This window comes from Rutidosis leptorrhynchoides, chromosome 11, assembly GCF_046630445.1.
Source record: "Rutidosis leptorrhynchoides isolate AG116_Rl617_1_P2 chromosome 11, CSIRO_AGI_Rlap_v1, whole genome shotgun sequence".
NCBI classification, from domain to species: domain Eukaryota; kingdom Viridiplantae; phylum Streptophyta; class Magnoliopsida; order Asterales; family Asteraceae; genus Rutidosis; species Rutidosis leptorrhynchoides.
The window spans coordinates 387,690,559-387,710,904 of record NC_092343.1 but is presented as its reverse complement, the minus strand read 5'-3'; the positions used below and the strand labels follow the sequence as shown (position 1 = coordinate 387,710,904).

Genomic DNA, 20,346 nt, shown 5'->3' with positions numbered 1-20,346 from the left:
AAATTTAATGATTTTGTGTATATTAAATATATACTTGTAGATTCGACAAAGACATACTAACGCCTTGTTACTAGTCATTTAGTTATGATTTTGTTACGAAATTAACTTTTGCGATTGTACACAACCATCATGTGATTGTTTTTGGACCAATGTACACAAGCAGTGTGAATGTTTTATTATTGTTTTTTTATTACACGCGTGTGCAAATATTAATGTGATGTTATTTTTTGAGCAACTCATCATCATTATAAAGACATTTAAAATGCAATCAAAACCTCTTACTAACTACTCCCTCCATAACCATGAAGGTGGTGTTGACATGATAAAACTCTAACCTTTTAAGTTTTAATGTGAAGGTTCGGGGTTCGATTTCATGGAGCTACATAGTTATTCTCCCTCATGACTACGGAGTGTTCGCCTGCAATGACTCCGGGCTGCTCGCAAAGCGGGTAGTCGCCCTTGAATTAGTCAGTCAAAAAATAGTTGGATAGCCAGATCAATAAAAAAAACTACCGTATATACCAAGCGTTGTTCTAAAAAAACACTGAATTTATTTCTTCTTAAGAGTAGTTCGTTTTGAACTTTCAGAATCAGTTTAATTAGTTGGTGAACGTCGATTAATGAGTTAAAATAGGATTTATTGATCAGAATCGGTCAAATCGGTCAACATTTCAACAACAATTTAAATTAGAATTTTAGAAAATTTGAACAAAATGAACGATTTTTAGACAATTATGCTAAAATTTATGTTCATGTTTATGTTTTTCTTCTATATTTACACATAATTAATCCCCAAATTTTCAGTTACTCCTACCAAATTTCTAATCGATTACTCCCCGAACAGCGGATTTTATAACATTTTATACGAGTAGTAATAAGTATTATAACATGTTTTTGAATTACTTTTAATGTAACGACCCGGCTTTTTCGACTTGCTTTTGTGCTTTCACAAAACTGGGTATATGTGCGTACTGAGCTAGTTTATTCTCTGGGATCTTATTTAATGATTAATTACATTCATTAATATCTTACAATGTGCTATTAAGTGTGTAATCACTTAACTTGATCCCCGAATGCTTTTACGACCGTTGGTGTCATTTGAAGTTTGAAACGAGCTATGTACTTGGTACACGTTTAACTTTGGTCATAATCGGAATATTATGACTACGTAATACTAATTGTTATTTTATAATATAAATTACTTGGGTTTTTGGATACTTAATTACGCTTAGTAATTTTCTAGAACACACTAGTTAGTCTTGTTGGACTTTCTACCTTGTTAGACCTTAGCCCACCCTACACTAGCTAGTGGACTATTTAATTAGCCCAATTATAATAAGTTACTGACCCATAACAATGAAAGACAAATGCCCATTTATTAGAGGGAACATACTAGCATTTTTGTTAAGCATTATCCTTAATGTTGCAAGGGATCCTAACATAAGCATCAACTTTAGACAACCATTAACCAAAAAGTAAAAAGGTGTCCCCCTTGTCCCCCTACTAAACCTACGGCCTACATAACCTCCCCACACCCTCACCTCCTATAAATACCAAGCTTATCCCATTCATTTCACACTTGATTTCATTACAAATTACACACTTACTCTCTAAATCTCTCTCTAGTCTTTCTCACTCTAAAAAGTGTAAGTTTTAAATTTTCTTTCTCTTCTTCTTCCCTTCATATACACGACATCATCATCATCATCATTTAATGGATCTAGCTTTTAGCTTTTGATCTTGTTATATCTTGTAGATTCAAACTTGGGATTGAATCCTTCAAGAACATGAAAGATTCAAGCTTTCTAGCTTTGAATCTTCATTTACTTGTTAGATCTAGCTTGTGATTTCTTTGTTTTTTTATAAAGATCAAAACTTGCGTTTATGATCTTCATGTATCTTAAAGATCCAAGCTTTATGCTTCAAGATCTTCAAGAACACTAAAGATCCAAGCTTTCTAGCTTAGGGTTTCATTATTATGTTAAAGATCTTAGCTTTTTAGCTTATAGTCTCATTACTTTCATTATTTTGTTAAAGATATTAGCTTTCTAGCTTATGGTCTCATTAATCTTGTAAAGATTCAAGCTTTCTAGCTTAGGATTTTCTTAATACTTGAGATCTAAGTTATCATTGTAGATCTCACTTACTTGGAACCTTTTTGTGTTTGTTGTGATGATAGAGATCAAGTCTTCATCAGCATATATGATGGAGATGCATAAACTTGTGTAAAATGGACAAAAGGTTGAAGCTTTATTGGATCTATGCAATAAAGAGGCAATCTTGATGTTCAAAACTTGTAGAATGATAGATTTTACTCTTAGTTGTGTGTTGATGGTTGAAACTTGGTCAAAGTGATGCTAAAACATCAAAGAGTTGTACATTTGAAGCTTACAAGCATCAAGGATGAGAACCGTGATGAGCATCAAGCACCAAGAATCCCGTCGGAGCACTTGTTTGCTGTTTTTCCAGGACCAGACTCCCGGGCTTCTGGAAAATTGATTTTCAGATAGTTCCTTTCGATTAGATGACTTTTCGTTTAGGCCTCACCTTAATCCGATATACGGTTAAGGATTTATAGCCTTCCGAAAGTCACTACGCCTTTGTAACGTTGTGCTAAAATTTCTGACCTACTCGCACTTAAACCGTCGCCATGGTCAAACGAAGACGAGTTAGGTTCTGAAAATTGGTCAGCAGTTAGAGGACTCACAAATGGAGCCATAGCCACTGACTACGCGTCTTTTCGATTTGTATAGAGGTCGTAATAGCTTTCCGAATTCAGCCTTTTGTTTCGATCTTTATTCTTGTTAAACTTACCTTAGTGTTGATGAATGATGATGATAATGATGATGTTGATGATGACACTTAAACTTAATTTATGCACTTTTAAACTTATGGGGACAACATACTGACCTAGTGACCTTTGACTTAGGTTGACGACCTTTCGGACCTACTTACTACCTACATACGTTTCATATCGACTTTTACTGCTTATTCACTGTGAGTTATAGCATCCCTTTTCTACTTTTACTATTTTTGGGACTGAGAATACATGCGCTTTTTACGTTTTACATACTAGACACGAGTACTTAAACTTTACATATGTGTGGGTGATATAACGGTACAAAGATTCCCCTTAGCTCGGTAACGTTTAATCATTGGTTTCCTAACCGTGAATGCGAATCTTAGATATGGATCCATAGGGTTTGACAACCCCACTCGAGCTAGTTGCACTAGCATTCAACGGGTATTTAATACTTCGAGGACAAACGTACTCGCCAAGTGCACTTTTAGGGGGTGATATACATACGTTAAGTCTAGTTACCGGGTGCCCACGGTTAAGCATATACTTTATCATACTGTTTTGAAACGCTGGTTAAAGCACTGAAATCTCGTGGTCTACATTACATTACTGAATACAAAAAAACTATAGCTCACCAACATTCGTGTTGACTTTTAAGCGTGTATTTCTCAGGTGCTTAGACGATGTTGCTTCCGCTGTTAGAATTGATGTCTTGGTGTTATAGACTTGCTGTTATGGACCTGCTGTGTTAGATTTTCGCTGCATTACTTAGAGATGTCTCCTTCATGGAACTTTTCTTATGCATTCGTAACTTATGTTATTTTCAAACAATGACTTTGTAACGACCTTTGTGTCACGTTATCTTTTGTAAATCGCTATCTTTTTATGAATGCAAAACTGGTTTTCAAACAGCATATAATGTTTGACCTTGTAATGATCCTGTTGTTGATGAACCATACACGTTGGTTTTGTACGGGGCGTCACATTTGGTATCAGAGCCTTGGTTGTAGAGAATTAGTTTGCATTAGTGAGTCTAGACCAGGCCGAGTAGAATTCACTAATAGGACTAATCTACAACTTGCTTGTTTACCGGTTTCTGCGGAACTGTTGCATGCTACCATGTTGTATTACTACATGTCACTGTTACTACTACTGCATGCTACTGCTTACTTTTACTATGAACTTGTTGCATGCTACTGCCTACTTTCACTACTATGTGAACTTACTGTATGCTGCTGCTTATTCTCGCTACTGCATGCTACTATCTGCTTTTTGCATGATACTTCTGTTGATACTGCTATTATTGCCATACTATGCACTGCTGTAGATGATCTAGGCTGATGTAGTTACTATGCCTGATTTCATTCTTGCTACATGTCCGCTATTCGCTGCACCAACTTGGAGAATTTATCTTTCCTCGTTCAGATGTTTTTCTGAACCCTTTTCCCGCTCGTCTAACCCTAAGGATTAGTATTGTAATCCACCTGTTACTACCGTTCCACCGTTTCAGAGATCGAAACATTACTTCACGCACTTTAGGAGGAGTACCCCTCGGAATATACTGAAGGTATTTCGTATGCCCGAAAGACATATTAAATTAACGTGGCTAATATGTTTTGATGCAAGTCGGGTCATACCCAATAACAAGCTTACCGACACCTTATTAGTATGTGATCTTAACGATTGGATCGTTCATTATATACGCGACACTTGAACTTTAAGAAAAATGGTTTTCTTAAATTTTACTTGATGTGTATATATATATATATATATATATATATATATATATATATATATATATATATATATATATATATATATATATAAATTATGGAATAATTTATATAATATGGATTTAATTATTTATAGGTTAAATAATTAATAAAGTTATGTTACATTTTATAAAATTGGTTTTATAAAATAAAGTAAACATAACTTATAATATGGAATTTATAAAATGAGTTTTATAAATAAATACATGATTTATAAAATGCAAGTTTATAAATTTGTTTTGTAAAATATAATTTTATAAAAACAAATTTATAAAATATGCATGCTTACAAATTATGTCAAGTTTTATAAAAGCATTTTATATTATAAGTTGAAGTAGTGGCCTTGGAGTTGAGAGTACACATGCAATAGATTCCATTCTTTTGGTCATGCTTTTGCTTTAATCTAAATACATGTTGCTTGACTCATTGGAAACCAATACATGCATTTTACACATCAAATACACTCCAAAAAAAACTGCACAACCTCTTCAATTCTGCTGCAGTTGGCCGTGGGGTTTTGTGAGCCTTAAGGGGTTCTTGGTTTGGTTTTTGGAAGCTTAATTCAAGTGTCAACAAATCCTAACCAAAGTGCAAGGTGTTGGTGATAAGCTTGGGGTATTACAACTTGAGGTTTCATACATTTTGGAGCTCCGTTCATCATCATCATCTTCATCATTTACTAGCAAGCTTGGAGTAGGTATAATCTCTTTACTTGCTTGTAGTTTGTAAGTATATATCACAACTTGATCCTAATTGGGATTTAACTTTAATTGGTTAAAGATTAACAAGTTCTAAATGGTAATACATACATGCTTCCGCTTTAATTTGATTCTTAAAATGTTTTATGTATTATGATACTCGTTAAATCCCAACAATGGTATATAGAGCTGAAGTTGTTGAAATATGCTTCGAGATGATTTTTTAAACCCACTATATCTTTGCATTTATTGAACATGCATGCAAGTAAAATGCAAAAAAATTAAGGGTTTGGGTGGGATTCATTTTTTGGCCGAATTTGTATGGACCCAAAATGGGTTTTTGGTTGTTCCATTTTGTTCAAAATTGTTGTAAGTTAATGTTCACAATCAAGCCTTGACCTTGTGTTTGAATGGTTGCATGTTTGGTTGAATTAATTCATTCATTTAGTTTGTAATAATATTATTTTGGTTATGTAATTTATTTTATATTTAGTATGTAAAATAGATTAGGTTGTAATTTTATTTTTTAGAGAAAAATGTATTAGAATATATTTTTTGTAAAAATGATGAAGACTTGAAGAACACAAGAAGAATCATTTGGATGCAAGACTAAGTGGGAGATTTGAAATCTCCTACTTTGTGTTATAACCCTTTACCAGTGGCATTTGTTTTCGGCTAAACAAATGTCTACCAAAATGGCTTGATTGTGAACATATTATTTTGCATGCATGGTTGTTTATTGTATGATTGTGGGTTGTATGTTTGTATGCTACAAGTTAATCACACAAGTTAACAACAAACAAAATGGCAATTTAATTGGTTAAATTAAACATTATTAACGACATGCAAAACGTCAATTTAAATGGTTAAATTAAAAACGACTAAAAGGACATTAATAAACGGTTATTAAGAACATGATAAGGATCATATATATAAAATGGTTTATATCAAGTAATTGGCTAAAATTACAAAACTTGAAAATGGATTTCAAATGAACCATACACTAAATGCATGTTGGTGTATGGCATAAAAGTTTTCTTAAACTAGAAATAATGAAAACTTAAAATCCCTTACTAACAAGGCAAACAAGTTAAACACCATCCTTTTGTGTGACACTTGAAAATATTACGGAATTCATAATGGGATAAAGGTCACCTAACCGTTATGAGCAAACTAATACAATTAAGGTGAATTTCGCACACTTGTGGGATAAAGGTCACCTAACCACTTGTATGTTAAATTTACACATTTACACAAGTAGGACGACTTGATTTGGGAATCATGAACTTAGGGTCACCGAAGCATGAGGAACAAATAGGCGTTGATGGGATAAATATACCATGCAAAAGGATTGCATGATCCCATAACTTAGAAGCTGCAAAAGGATTGCAATTGTCATATAATGACTACCTAGCTAAATCAAATGACGGGATAACGGTCACCTAACCGAAATTTGGTTTACCGTTGGATTCTAAAATTTAATAAATATCAATTGGATTTAAAGGGTATTGATTATTAAATTAAAATTAATACTTAAACAACTTTGTTAAATTTTGTAGATGGCCGCCAATAACAACAACAACAACATTCCAAATGCACCTATCAACTTTAACAACCTATCGTTGTGGTCAATCCTCGAAAAGGAAAAACTCAACCATACAAACTTCATGGATTGGTTTCGCAATCTAAGAATTGTCCTCAAACGAGAGGATAGGGTGTATGTGTTGGAAGACCCCATTCTCGATCAACCGGACGAGGATGATACGGAAGGCATGGCTTATTGGGAGAAATATTGCACCGATTCGGTGCAAGTTTCTTGCCTCATGCTTGGGACTATGATACCCGAACTCCAAAAGGATTTTGAGCATAATAGTGCATATGACATGATCACACAGTCGAAGGAGATGTTCCTTCAACAAGCTCGTGTCGAGTGCTTCAAAACGGTTCGAGCACTTCATGCACGTCGGATGGAGGACTCCCAATCCGTTTCATCTTATGTCCTTAAGATGAAAAGCCTAATTGATCGAGCGAACTGTCTGAACTGCAACGTATCTAATGAATTAGCCACGGACCTTATCCTTAATTCCTTGTTAAAGTGGTTTGACACATTTGTAATGAATTACAACATGAATGGATGGGATAAGAGCATTGACGAATTACACGCCATGCTTAAGACGGCCGAAGCGAGCATGGGTAAAAGGGCTTTACCCATGTTTATGATCAATGAAGGCGGGTCCAAAAACAATAACACTTCTAAGCCGAAGGCGGCTAAGAGGAAAGGACCTACCTACCAAGGCAAGGGCAAGGGAAAGGGGAAGATGGTTGCCATAACCAACAACAACAAGAAGCAAAAGATTGCCGGAAAGGCTAACCCCAAGGAAGATCCGTGCTTTGGTTGCGGTGAAATGGGTCACTGGAATCACAACTGCCCGGTCTACCTTAAGGAGTTGAAGGAAAAGAGGGATGCAGGGCAAACCTCAGGTAATGTATATATGGTATACATTGAGCTTAGTATTACTTCTTCTAATACATGGGTATTAGACACAGGATGTGGAACCCATATTTGCAATTCTTTACAGGGGTTCAAAAGAAGTAAACAACCAGCGGGAACAACAAGTATCTTCATGGGAAATGGTGCAAAGATGCACGTAGAAGCTCAAGGAGACTTTGTTTTAAAGCTACAAACTGGGTTGGAGCTTATTTTGAAAAATGTTTTGTATGCACCAGATTTATCTCGAAACATTATTTCTGTATCCCGTTTGAAACAATGTGGTTTTAATCTTAATTTCATTAATGATGATATCCATGTTTCTTTAGATAATGTGTTCTATTTTAAGGCTTCACCTTCAAATGGTATTTATGAATTGGTTCATGATGACACATCATACAACAGCTCAATGTTTCATGCAAACACCAAGAAACTCAAAAGGGATTTGAGTGATTCCTACTTATGGCATTGTCGCCTTGGTCAAATAAACAAGAATCGAATGCATACACTTCAAAAGAATGGACTTTTGAAATCAAATGAACTAGACTCATTTAATGTATGTGAATCTTGTTTACAAGGCAAAATGACTAAAGCACCTTTCAAAGGGACCTATGAAAGGGGTAAGGCCTTATTGGGATTAATACATTCGGATGTATGTGGACCCTTTAAGCCCATAACTAGGAATGGTGAAAGATACTTCGTTACTTTCATTGATGACTTCAGTAGTTTCGGATATGTCTACCTGTTAAGACATAAGGACAAAACTTTTGAAGCATTCAAGGAATATTAAAACGAAGTACAAAATCAACTCAATAAGACAATCAAGGTACTTCGTACCAATAGAGGAGGTGAATACCTAAGCGACGCTTTCCAAGATCATCTTAAAAGTTGTGGGATTATCTCGCAACTCACTCCTCCTGGAACACCCCAACTTAATGGAGTTTCCAAAAGGAGGAACCGAACCCTAATGGATATGGTTCGATCTATAACGGCTAGAAGCTCGTTGCCTCTATCATTTTGGGGTTATTATCTATGCTCAGCGGCTCGTATTCTAAATATGGCCCCAACCAAGAAAGTGGAACGAACTCCTCATGAGATGTAGTTTGGAAAACCTCCATCTCTATCATACTTAAAGGTATGGGGATGTGAAGCTTATCCTAAGTGTTACGTCCCTAATAAGTTGAATGCTCGATCCACGAATTGTATCTTCATAGGATATCCCTAGGATGATATGGGATACTATTTCTATGATCCAACTGAGCAAAATGTATTTATTGCTCGAAAGGCTGAATTCCTTGAAACTAAGTTCCTAATGGAAGGAAATAGTGAAAGGAAGATAGATCTTGAAGAGGTTCAAGATCAAGTAGATGATACAAAATTGGTTGACACTAGCACTCAACATGAAAATGTTGAGAGTGATCAAATGGATGATCAAAATACACAAGATATTTACAGATCTGGTAGGATTAGTAATCCTCCTGAGAGATATGGGTTTCTCATGGATGGTTGCTATGTGGTTGATTTGGATGAACCAACAAACTACCAAGATGCTTTATCAAGGAATGATAAGGATAAATGGCAGGAAGCCATGAACGCTGAGATGCAATCCATGTATGACAACCAAGTTTGGGAACTTGTTGAACAACCTACTGGCTCAAGGCTAATTGATTGTAAATGGCTTTTCAAAATGAAAACCGACATACACGGAAACTTGGATACATATAAAGCTAGACTTGTAGCAAAAGGTTTCACTCAAACTCAAGGGGTTGACTATGATGAAACTTTTTCGCCTGTGGCAATGCTAAAGTCTATTAGGATATTACTTGCCATTGCTGCTCATTATGATTATGAAATATGGCAAATGGATGTCAAGACCGCTTTCCAAAATGGACATCTTGAGGAAGATGTCTATATGGTTCAGCCTGAAGGTTTTGTTGATCCGAAATATCCTAAAAAGGTATGCAAGTTAAAGAAGTCAATCTACGGATTAAAACAAGCATCTAGAATGTAGAATCATCGTTTTAATGAGGAGGCCAAGAAATTTGGCTTCATTAAAAATGGTGATGAAGCTTGTGTATACAAGAAAGCTAGTGGGAGCACTATCATGTTCCTTGTACTATATGTGGATGATATATTGTTATTTGGAAATGATATTCCAGAAATGCAAGGTGTTAAAACTTGGCTAAGTAAATGCTTTTCCATTAAGGATCTTGGAGAAGCACAATACATTTTGGGGATTGGGATCTACAGGGATAGATCTAAGAAACTGATAGGTTTGAATCAAAGTGCATACATTGAAAAGATCTTGAAAAGGTTCAAGATGGAGAACTCTAAGAAAGGTTTGGTACCTATTCAAAAGGGAACACTTCTCAGTTCATCTCAGTGCCCCACCACGAAAGATGAATAGGAGAGAATGAAGAAAGTCCCATATGCGTCTGCCATTGGGTCAATCATGTATGCAATGATATGCACTAGAACGGATGTGTCATGCGCTCTTAGCCTGACAAGTAGATACCAGAATAACCCGGGAAACAGTCATTGTATTTCTGTTAAAAGTATATTGAAATACCTTAGGAGGACTAAGGATATGTTTCTAATATATGGGTCTGGTGAGGAGGAACTCGCAGTAAAAGGTTACGTGGACGCGAGTTTCCAAACTAATCGAGATGATTCTCGATCACAATCCGGTTACGTCTTCACGTTAAATGGAGGTGCGGTCTCTTGGAAGAGTTCAAAACAAGATGTTGTTGCATTATCCACTACAGAGTCGGAGTACATTGTCGAAATAAAGTGATTGTTTTTTATTAACTCATCAGTTTTACTCATAACTTTTTATCTTACATATATAACGTAAGGGTACAAAAGTATTCTATCACACTAAACAATTCATTTGAGACTTCCTAAAATAGAATAATCGACAATAGATTTATAATGGAGAGAGTGATAAATAAGTCGACAGTCATGTCAATATTTTACTAAGTACTCCATTGCCTCATTGGCAGCTCAAGAAGCTGCATGGATGAAGAAATTCATCGACGACTTAGGAGCAATCCCTTTCATTCAGGACCCTCTTGAGATCTTTTGTGACAACGAGGGTGTGATTGCTCAAATCAAGGAACCTCGTGCTCACCAAAAGACCCGTCACATTGAGCGGAGATTCAACTACATAAGGGATGAAGTTGAAAAGGGAAAGATATGTATTCGCAAAGTTCACACAGATCTTAACATAGCGGATCCACTCACGAAGCTCTTACATGGATCAAAACATGCAGGACATGTTTGTGCTTTATGGCTTCGATATTCTAGTGATTGGTCATGATCTGTTTTAAGTATTGTAACGGAACGAAATTGTTCAAACTCATTAATATAATTATGGTATTAATTTATTTTGAGTTATGTTCCTATTTTGCATATTTTATCCATGAATAAGTAATTATTCTAAATTCCGTAGTCGATCACATTTGTGGGAACAAGTGTGAGATTTAGACTATTATGAACTTGGATTGGTATACGTTCACGGGGTGAATGTGGGGCAAGGTTGCAACTAAGGTTCATAGATATTTGTGGGATACAAATATTGGAAGACCCGCCCTCAAGATTTACTAAATGGAGCCTTTGTGGTTGATCACATGTAATCTTGAGTAAAGGCAAATATCATTGTATCCTCTGACCTAAGATACATATTGGGTTCGGATATTTACCAAGCATTGTGCCTTGATTCTTTCCTTCGCTATTCTGTAATATGGTAGTTCACAAGGAAGAGCTCAGGCATAATGCAAGGTACATATTTAGGACGTATGTAGTCAAGATAGAATTTGTCCCTCTTATTCGTTGAGAGTCAGATGTCTAAGGCCTGATAAAGTTAAATCTAAAAGAGAGTGATCACTCTGATCTCTTGGATTTAACATGACATCTAGGACGAAAGGATATTATGAAAGATTCACCTATTCATATACGAGATGGGAACTCGAAAGGGATGATGTTATTGAATGGCACAAAGTCATAACATATTGGGGGTGATGGACGGTCGTTAGGTGGTATCCATCACTTGCATTAATTTCTTATGTTTCTCGTGCAAGTGGGAGATTGAAGGTATTTCGTATGCCAGAGAGACATATTAAATTAACGTGGCTAATATGTTTTGATCCAAGTCGGGTCATACCCAATAACAAGCTTACCGACACCTTATTAGTATGTGATCTTAACGATTGGATCGTTGATTATATACGCGACACTTGAACTTTAAGAAAAATGGTTTTCTTAAATATTACTTGATGTGTATATATATATACATATATATATATATATATACATATATATATATATATATATATATATATATATATATATATATATATATATATATATATATATATATATATATAAATTATGGAATAATTTATATAATATGGATTTAATTATTTATAGGTTAAATAATTAATAAAGTTATGTTACATTTTATAAAATTGGTTTTATAAAATAAAGTAAACATAACTTATAATATGGAATTTATAAAATGAGTTTTATAAATAAATATACATGATTTATAAAATGCAAGTTTATAAATTTGTTTTATAAAATATAATTTTATAAAAACAAGTTTATAAAATATGCATGCTTACAAATTATGTCAAGTTTTATAAAAGCATTTTATATTATAAGTTGAAGTAGTGGCCTTGGAGTTGAGAGTATACATTCAATAGATTCCATTCTTTTGGTCATGCTTTTGCTTTAATCTAAATACATGTTGCTTGACTCCTTGGAAACCAATACATGCATTTTACACATCAAATACACTCCAAAAAAAAACTGCATAACCTCTTCAATTCTACTGCAGTTGGCCGTGGGGTTTTGTGAGCCTTAAGGGGTTCTTGGTTTGGTTTTTGGAAGCTTAATTCAAGTGTCAACAAATCCTAACCAAAGTGCAAGGTGTTGGTGATAAGCTTGGGGTATTACAACTTGAGGTTTCATACATTTTGGAGCTCCATTCATCATCATCATCATCTTCATCATTTACTAGCAAGCTTGGAGTAGGTATAATCTCTTTACTTGCTTGTAGTTTGTAAGTATATATCACAACTTGATCCTAATTGGGATTTAACTTTAATTGGTTAAAGATTAACAAGTTCTAAATGGTAATACATACATGCTTCCGCTTTAATTTGATTCTTAAAATGTTTTATGTATTATGATACTTGTTAAATCCCAACATATACGCCCACTAAGGTTGATCCTCGGAGGAGGAGACATGTGAGGACTTTTTGGAGTAACCGCACCCCGAGCTCACCCCAATTAGTCACGTACAATGTATAAATATTAGAAGGATGTCCAGCTTCTGCAAGATGACTCGTATCTCGTACACTTTCATGACTGTTACTTATCTCTTCCATTCTCCACCACTACTCGACGATCTAACGACACTTCTGGACTTAGGTCCCTAACACTCTTAGGTGTTGGAGAAGTCGAAAATGCATCTCCTTTCTCAAGTTCGGAGTGCCTTCTACTGATGCTCAGTCATACCCAAAGACTTGGGAGTCACCTCAAGACATATCGTATTACTACTTGCTACACTTACAGCTAGACACGAGACCAGATTGAATTCCTAGAAAGGAACCCAACGACATTACCTGAACCCGAACATTTCGAAAAAAATTTGGGACATTTAGGCATTGATGCATGACCTACGGAACCTACGCACCCACACCGAGAAACCGTGAGATTAATTATGTAGATTTTGTTTTGAGATAGCATGGATAAAGCACCGTTAGATGAAATTGAGTAGAAGTGAAAGTGATCACGTTACATTGACCATATGGAATAATATTGGAATGAACGTACGACTTAGTACAATATAATGATGCCAGGGCAGCGTGATTATATTGAAGTAAATCATGCAGAAGTTCCAATGTTATTACATGAGGAATATGAGGTGATTCAGGGAAAATTTTGGTAGGAACCACTTGAGTATACGCATTATGGTCTGTTAGAGGTAGGAATAACCACTAAGCCCAAATACGGTACAAGAAGGGCCTTGATTGCAGAATTTATAACTCGAAAATCTGTTATAGATATAGACACCCTGGACACTTAAGGAAAAGTTCTCAAATAGGAAAAACTTGGGGCTTACTTGCAATCGTTATCTCAACTATGGAGACTCGCATGGATCCTGATTTTAGTTAGGGTACGATTCGTCACAACATTTTATTGTCTCGAAGTTGTTTAATACTAGAATGATAGAAACCTTATATCTAAGAACTTTAGTGTTATGACTAATAAGCCATTAGCAATCATGAGAGTTAAGTGTTCTATATGACAAGCTAATGGTAAGCTGTCAGAGATAGAGGAATAATATAAGGTAATACCTTAAAATTAACAGGTGGGTCATCTGGGGATGAGCTCACGTCAAAAAAACTTGGAAATTTTAAAGTAGTAGTTGGAAAGAATTAGTTACCTACGCACAAACAGATGTTATTTAAGAAGATTGATAGAATTTTTCACGGTAGTATAATAAGATTTGGTTGGAATGAAACTTAAGATTAATCCAACACCCATCAACTTGGGAAGCTTGATGTAAAAAGTTGGAATGGACTTTAAGATTAACCTAATACTCATCAAGTTAGGAAGCTTTGAAGAAATAGTTGGAACGGACTGGATTTCAAGGATGAAAGCGAAAGTTATTTATAGTAAGAAGATTATTCATACACCTCGCGAGAATGGTGAGCCAAAAGCCATCTAGGCTACTTCAACAACTCAAAACCCCACAATGGGAATGGGAAGGAATAACAATGGTTTCATCACAAAGCTACTAAAGACGGTAGGCGGTTATGACACTATCTGGGTTAACGTTGACCGCCTCACCAAATCTGTCACTTTCTAGCCATGAAAGAAACCGATACAATGGATAAACTTGTACAACGATACATAAAGGAAATTGTATCCCGTCACTTCAGCGATTCAAATTTTATATTAAGGACTACCCAAGAATCTTATTCGATACTCATTCTTACGCGACTCTAAATCCTAACTTATTCCGAGAGATTTCTTATTTGATGATAATCACACCATCATCCTTCTTACTTCGATATTAGTCATACCAGTTCAAAATTTTCAAAAATTAATGAGTGGTTAATTCTCATCCTCATACTCTCCCATTCGTATCTCACTCATAAGTAACGACTTCACACTTAAGCATTTTTGGTCAAAGGACTTATGCCCTACTAATAGTCATCAACCACATTTAAATTCAATAGTTTTCATTACCTCGTAACATTTTTGCTCAAATATCACCCGAGATTTTCAAAAGTCTTTTACTCGATTCTCATCAATCTTTTTCCAACTTGTAACCTCCGAAATATGAAAATCTTGTTTGCCAAAATTTTACTTACACTATTTTACTGTGCGATCCTCTCAAAACTTAATAAAAATAAATTTATTTTATTTGCCGTTCGTGCAAAATTTTGAAATCGTTTACGTTATATAAAATACAGTAAATAATTACTTCTTTTTTACTAATACATATAAAATTTTACTTTCACTTTTACAAATCAAATCTTTTATTCAAAAGATATTTTACCTTGAATGGTACGTGTTGTACATAACCCTAGTTTGCTAAGAACTCCGTTTATTTTCTTACATTGTCACTTAAACGATTTCTATAAAAATTTTGTTACTTGTTATATAAAAATTTTTCGTTGCTTATTCGTATCCAAATCATCATGGAGACTTTACAACCGTCGAAATCGGGAGATTCTTGTGTGTGTGTGTGTGTGTGTAGTGACCCGAACTTTTCCATGTTTATATATATTAATTGAGATTGATATTTACATGACTAAATGTTTCCAACGTGTTAAGCAATCAAACTTGTTAAGACTTGATTAAATGAAATAAGTTTCATATAGACAATTGATCACCCAAGTTGACCGGTGATTCACGAACGTTAAAACTTGTAAAAAATATATGATGTCATATATATGGATATATATATAGTTAACATGGTATTATGATAAGTAAACATATCATTAAGTATATTAACAATGAACTACATATGTAAAAAAAGACTACTAACTTAATGATTTCGAAACGAGACATATATGTAACGATTATCGTTGTAACGACATTTAATTGTATGTATATCATATTAAGATATATTAATATATAATAATATCATAATAATGTAATAATTTAACATCTCATTTGATATAATAAACAATGGGTTAACAACACTTAACAGGATCGTTAACCTAAAGGCTTCAAAACAACATTTACATGTAACGACTAACGATGACTTAACGACTCAGTTAAAATGTATATACATGTAGTGTTTTAATATGTAGTTATACACTTTTGAAAGACTTCAAGATACTTATCAAAATACTTCTACTTAACAAAAATGCTTACAATTACATCCTCGTTTAGTTTCATCAACAATTCTACTCGTATGCACCCGTATTCGTACTCGTACAATACACAACTTTTAGATGTATGTACTTTTGATATATACACTCCAATGATCAGCTCTTAGCAGCCCATGTGAGTCACCTAACACATGTGGGAACCATCATTTGGCAACTAGCATGAAATATCTCATAAAATTACAAAAATATTAGTAATCATTCATGACTTATTTACATGAAAACAAAATTACATATCCTTTATATCTAATCCATATACCAACGATCAAAAACACCTACAAACACTTTCATTCTTCAATTTTATTCATCTAATTGATCTCTCTCAAGTTCCATATTCAAGTTCTAAGTGTTCTTCATAAATTCCATAAGTATAGTTTCATAAAAATCAAGAATACTTCCAAGTTTGCAAGTCTACTTTCAAGCTTTCTAATCCATTCCAAGTAATCATCTAAGATCAAGTAACCTTTTTTATTTACAGTAGGTTATCTTTCTAATTCAAGGTAATATTCATATTCAAACTTTGATTTAATTTCTACAACTATAACAATCTTATTTCGAGTGAAAATCTTACTTGATCTGTTTTCGTGTCATGATTCTGCTTCAAGAACTTTCAAGCCATCCAAGGATCCTTTGAAGCTAGATCCATTTTTCTCATTTCCAGTAGTTTATCCAGAAAACTTGAGGTAGTAATGATGTTCATAACATGATTCGATTCATACATATAAAGCTATCTTATTCGAAGGTTTAAACTTGTAATCACTAGAACATAGTTTAGTTAATTCTAAACTTGTTCGCAAACAAAAGTTAATCCTTCTAACTTGACTTTTAAAATCAACTAAACACATGTTCTATATCTATATGATATGCTAACTTAATGATCTAAAACCTGGAAACACGATGAACACCATAAAATCGAATATACGCCGTCGTAGTGAAACCGGGGGCTGTTTTGGTTTGGATAATTAAAAACTATGATAAACTTTGATTTAAAAGTTGTTCTTCTGGGAAAATTATTTTTGATATGAACATGAAACTATATCCAAAAATCTTGGTTAAACTCAAAGTGAAAGTATGTTTTTCAAAATGGTCATCAAGATGTCGTTCTTTCGACGGAAATGACTACCTCTTTAGTAATTGACATGTAACTTAAATTTCTGACTATAAACCTATACTTTTTCTGTTTGGATTCTTAAATTAGAGTTCAATATGAAACCATAGCAATTTGATTCACTCAAAACTGATTTAAAATGAAGAAGTTATGGGTAAAACAAGATTGGATATTTTTGATATTTTTAGCTACGGGAAATGTTTAACAAATCTATACAAATCATATCCTAGCTAACTTATATTGTATTATACATGTATTCTAATATATTATGTAATCTTGGGATACCATAGACACGTATGCAAATGTTTTGACATATCATATCGACCCATGTATATATATTATTTGGTACAACCATAGACACTCTATGTGCAGTAATGTTGGAGTTAGCTATACAGAGTTAAGGTTGATTCCAAAAATATATATACTTTGAGTTGTGATTTAGCCTGAGATGTGTATACACTGGGTCGTGGATTGATTCAAGATAATATATATCGAGTTATTTCTGTACATCTAACTGTGGACAACTAGTTGTAGATTACTAACGAGGACAGCAGACTTAATACACTCAAATCTTTAAAACATAATAAAAATGGTTGTAATTATATTTTGATCATACTTTGATATATATGTACATATTTGTATAGGTTCGTGAATCGATCCGTGGCCAAGTCTTATTTCCGAGGAAGGAAATATCTGTGAAAGTGAGTTATAGTCCCACTTTTAAAATCTAATATTTTTGGGATGAGAATACATGCAGGTTTTATAAATGATTTACAAAATAGACACAAGTACGTGAAACTACATTCTATGGTTGAATTATCGAAATCGAATATGCCCCTTTTTATTAAGTCTGGTAATCTAAGAATTAGGGAACAGACACCCTAATTGACGCGAATCCTAAAGATAGATCTATTGGGCCTAACAAACCCCATCCAAAGTACCGGATGCTTTAGTACTTCAAAATTTATATCATATCCGAAGGGTTTCCCGGAATGATGGGGATATTCTTATATATGCATCTTGTTAATGTCGGTTACCAGGTGTTCACCATATGAATGATTTATATCTCTATGTATGGGATGTGTATTGAAATATGAAATCTTGTGGTCTATTGTTACGATTTGATATATATAGGTTAAACCTATAACTCACCAACATTTTTGTTGACGTTTAAAGAATGTTTATTCTCAGGTGAATACTAAGAGCTTCCGCTGTTGCATACTAAAATAAGGACAAGATTTGGAGTCTATGTTTGTATGATATTGTGTAAAAACTGCATTTAAGAAACATATGTCGATGTAATATATTTCTATTGTAAACCATTATGTAATGGTCGTGTGTAAACAGTATATTTTAGATTATCATTATTTGATAATCTATGTAATGTTTTTAAAACCTTTATTGATAAAATAAAGGTTATGGTTGTTTTAAAAATTGAAATGTCCCGCTCATATTGATTATAAACGTTCCATATTAATTGATTTTGTTGCGAGGTTTTGACCTCTATATGAGACGCTTTTCAAAGACTGCATTCATTTTTAAAACAACCGTAACCTTTATTTTATCAATAAAGGTTTTAAAAACATTACGTAGATTACCAAATAATGATAATCTAAAATATACTGTTTACACACAACCATTACATAATGGTTTACAATAGAAATATATTACATCGACATATGTTTCTTGAATGCAGTTTTTACACAATATCATACAAACATGGACTCCAAATCTTGTCCTTATTTTAGTATACAATAGCGGAAGCTCTTAGTATTCACCTGAGAATAAACATGCTTTAAATGTCAACAAAAATGTTGTTGAGTTATAGGTTTAACCTATATATATCAAATCGTAACAATAGACCACAAAATTTCATATTTCAATACACATCCCATACATAAAGATAAAAATCATTCATATGGTGAACACCTGGTAACCGACATTAACAAGATGAATATATAAGAATATCCCCATCATTCCAGGACACCTTTCGGATATGATATAAATTTTGAAGTACTAAAGCATCCGGTACTTTGGATGGGGTTTGTTAGGCCCAATAGATCTATCTTTAGGATTCGCGTCAATTAAGGTGTCTGTTCCCTAATTCTTAGATTACCAGACTTAATAAAAAGGGGCATATTCGATTTTGATAATTCAACCATAGAATGTAGTTTCACGTACTTGTGTCTATTTTGTAAATCATTTATAAAACTTGCATGTATTCTCATCCCAAAAATATTAGATTTTAAAAGTGGGACTATAACTCACTTTCATAGATATTTCCTTCCTCGGAATTAAGACTTGGCCACGGATCGATTCACGAACCTATACAAATATGTACATATATATCAAAGTATGATCAAAATATAATTACAACCATTTTTATTATGTTTTAAAGATTTGAGTGTATTAAGTTAGTTGTCCTTGTTAGTAACCTACAAATAGTTGTCCACAGTTAGATGTACAGAAATAAATAGATATATATTATCTTGAATCAATCCACGACCCAGTGTATACACGTCTCAGGCTAGATCACAACTCAAAGTATATATATTTTTGGAATCAACCTCAACCCTGTATAGTTAACTCCAACATTACTGCATATAGAGTGTCTATGGTTGTTCCAAATAATATATATACATGGGTCGATATGATATGTCAAAACATTTGCATACGTGTCTATGGTATCTCAAGATTACATAATATATTAGAATACATGTATACTACAATATAAGTTAGCTAGGATATGATTTGTATAGATTTGTTAAACATTTCCCATAGCTAAAAAGATCAAAAATATCTAATCTTGTTTTACCCATAACTTCTTCATTTTAAATCTGTTTTGAGTGAATCAAATTACTATGGTTTCATATTGAACTATATTTTATGAATATAAAAAGAAAAAGTATAGGTTTATAGTCGGAAATATAAGTTACAAGTCATTTTTGTAAAGGTAGTCATTTCAGTCGAAAGAACGACGTCTAGATGACCATTTTAGAAAACATACTTCCACTTTAAGTTTAACCTTGATTTTTGGATATAGTTTCATGTTCATATGAAAAATTATTT

The 20,346-nt window shown here is 33.7% G+C and overlaps 1 protein-coding gene across 1 annotated transcript in view; it reads right to left on the bottom strand.

The window, feature by feature from the left end:
- Positions 1-371: 371 nt before the first annotated feature.
- Positions 372-20,346, bottom strand: part of LOC139876027 (uncharacterized) — a 119,566-nt gene continuing 99,591 nt past the window's right edge. Inside the window, exon 3 of the mRNA XM_071863324.1 lies at positions 372-458. Within this exon, the coding sequence (XP_071719425.1) occupies positions 372-458 (87 nt within the window). The remainder of the gene's footprint in view (positions 459-20,346) is intronic.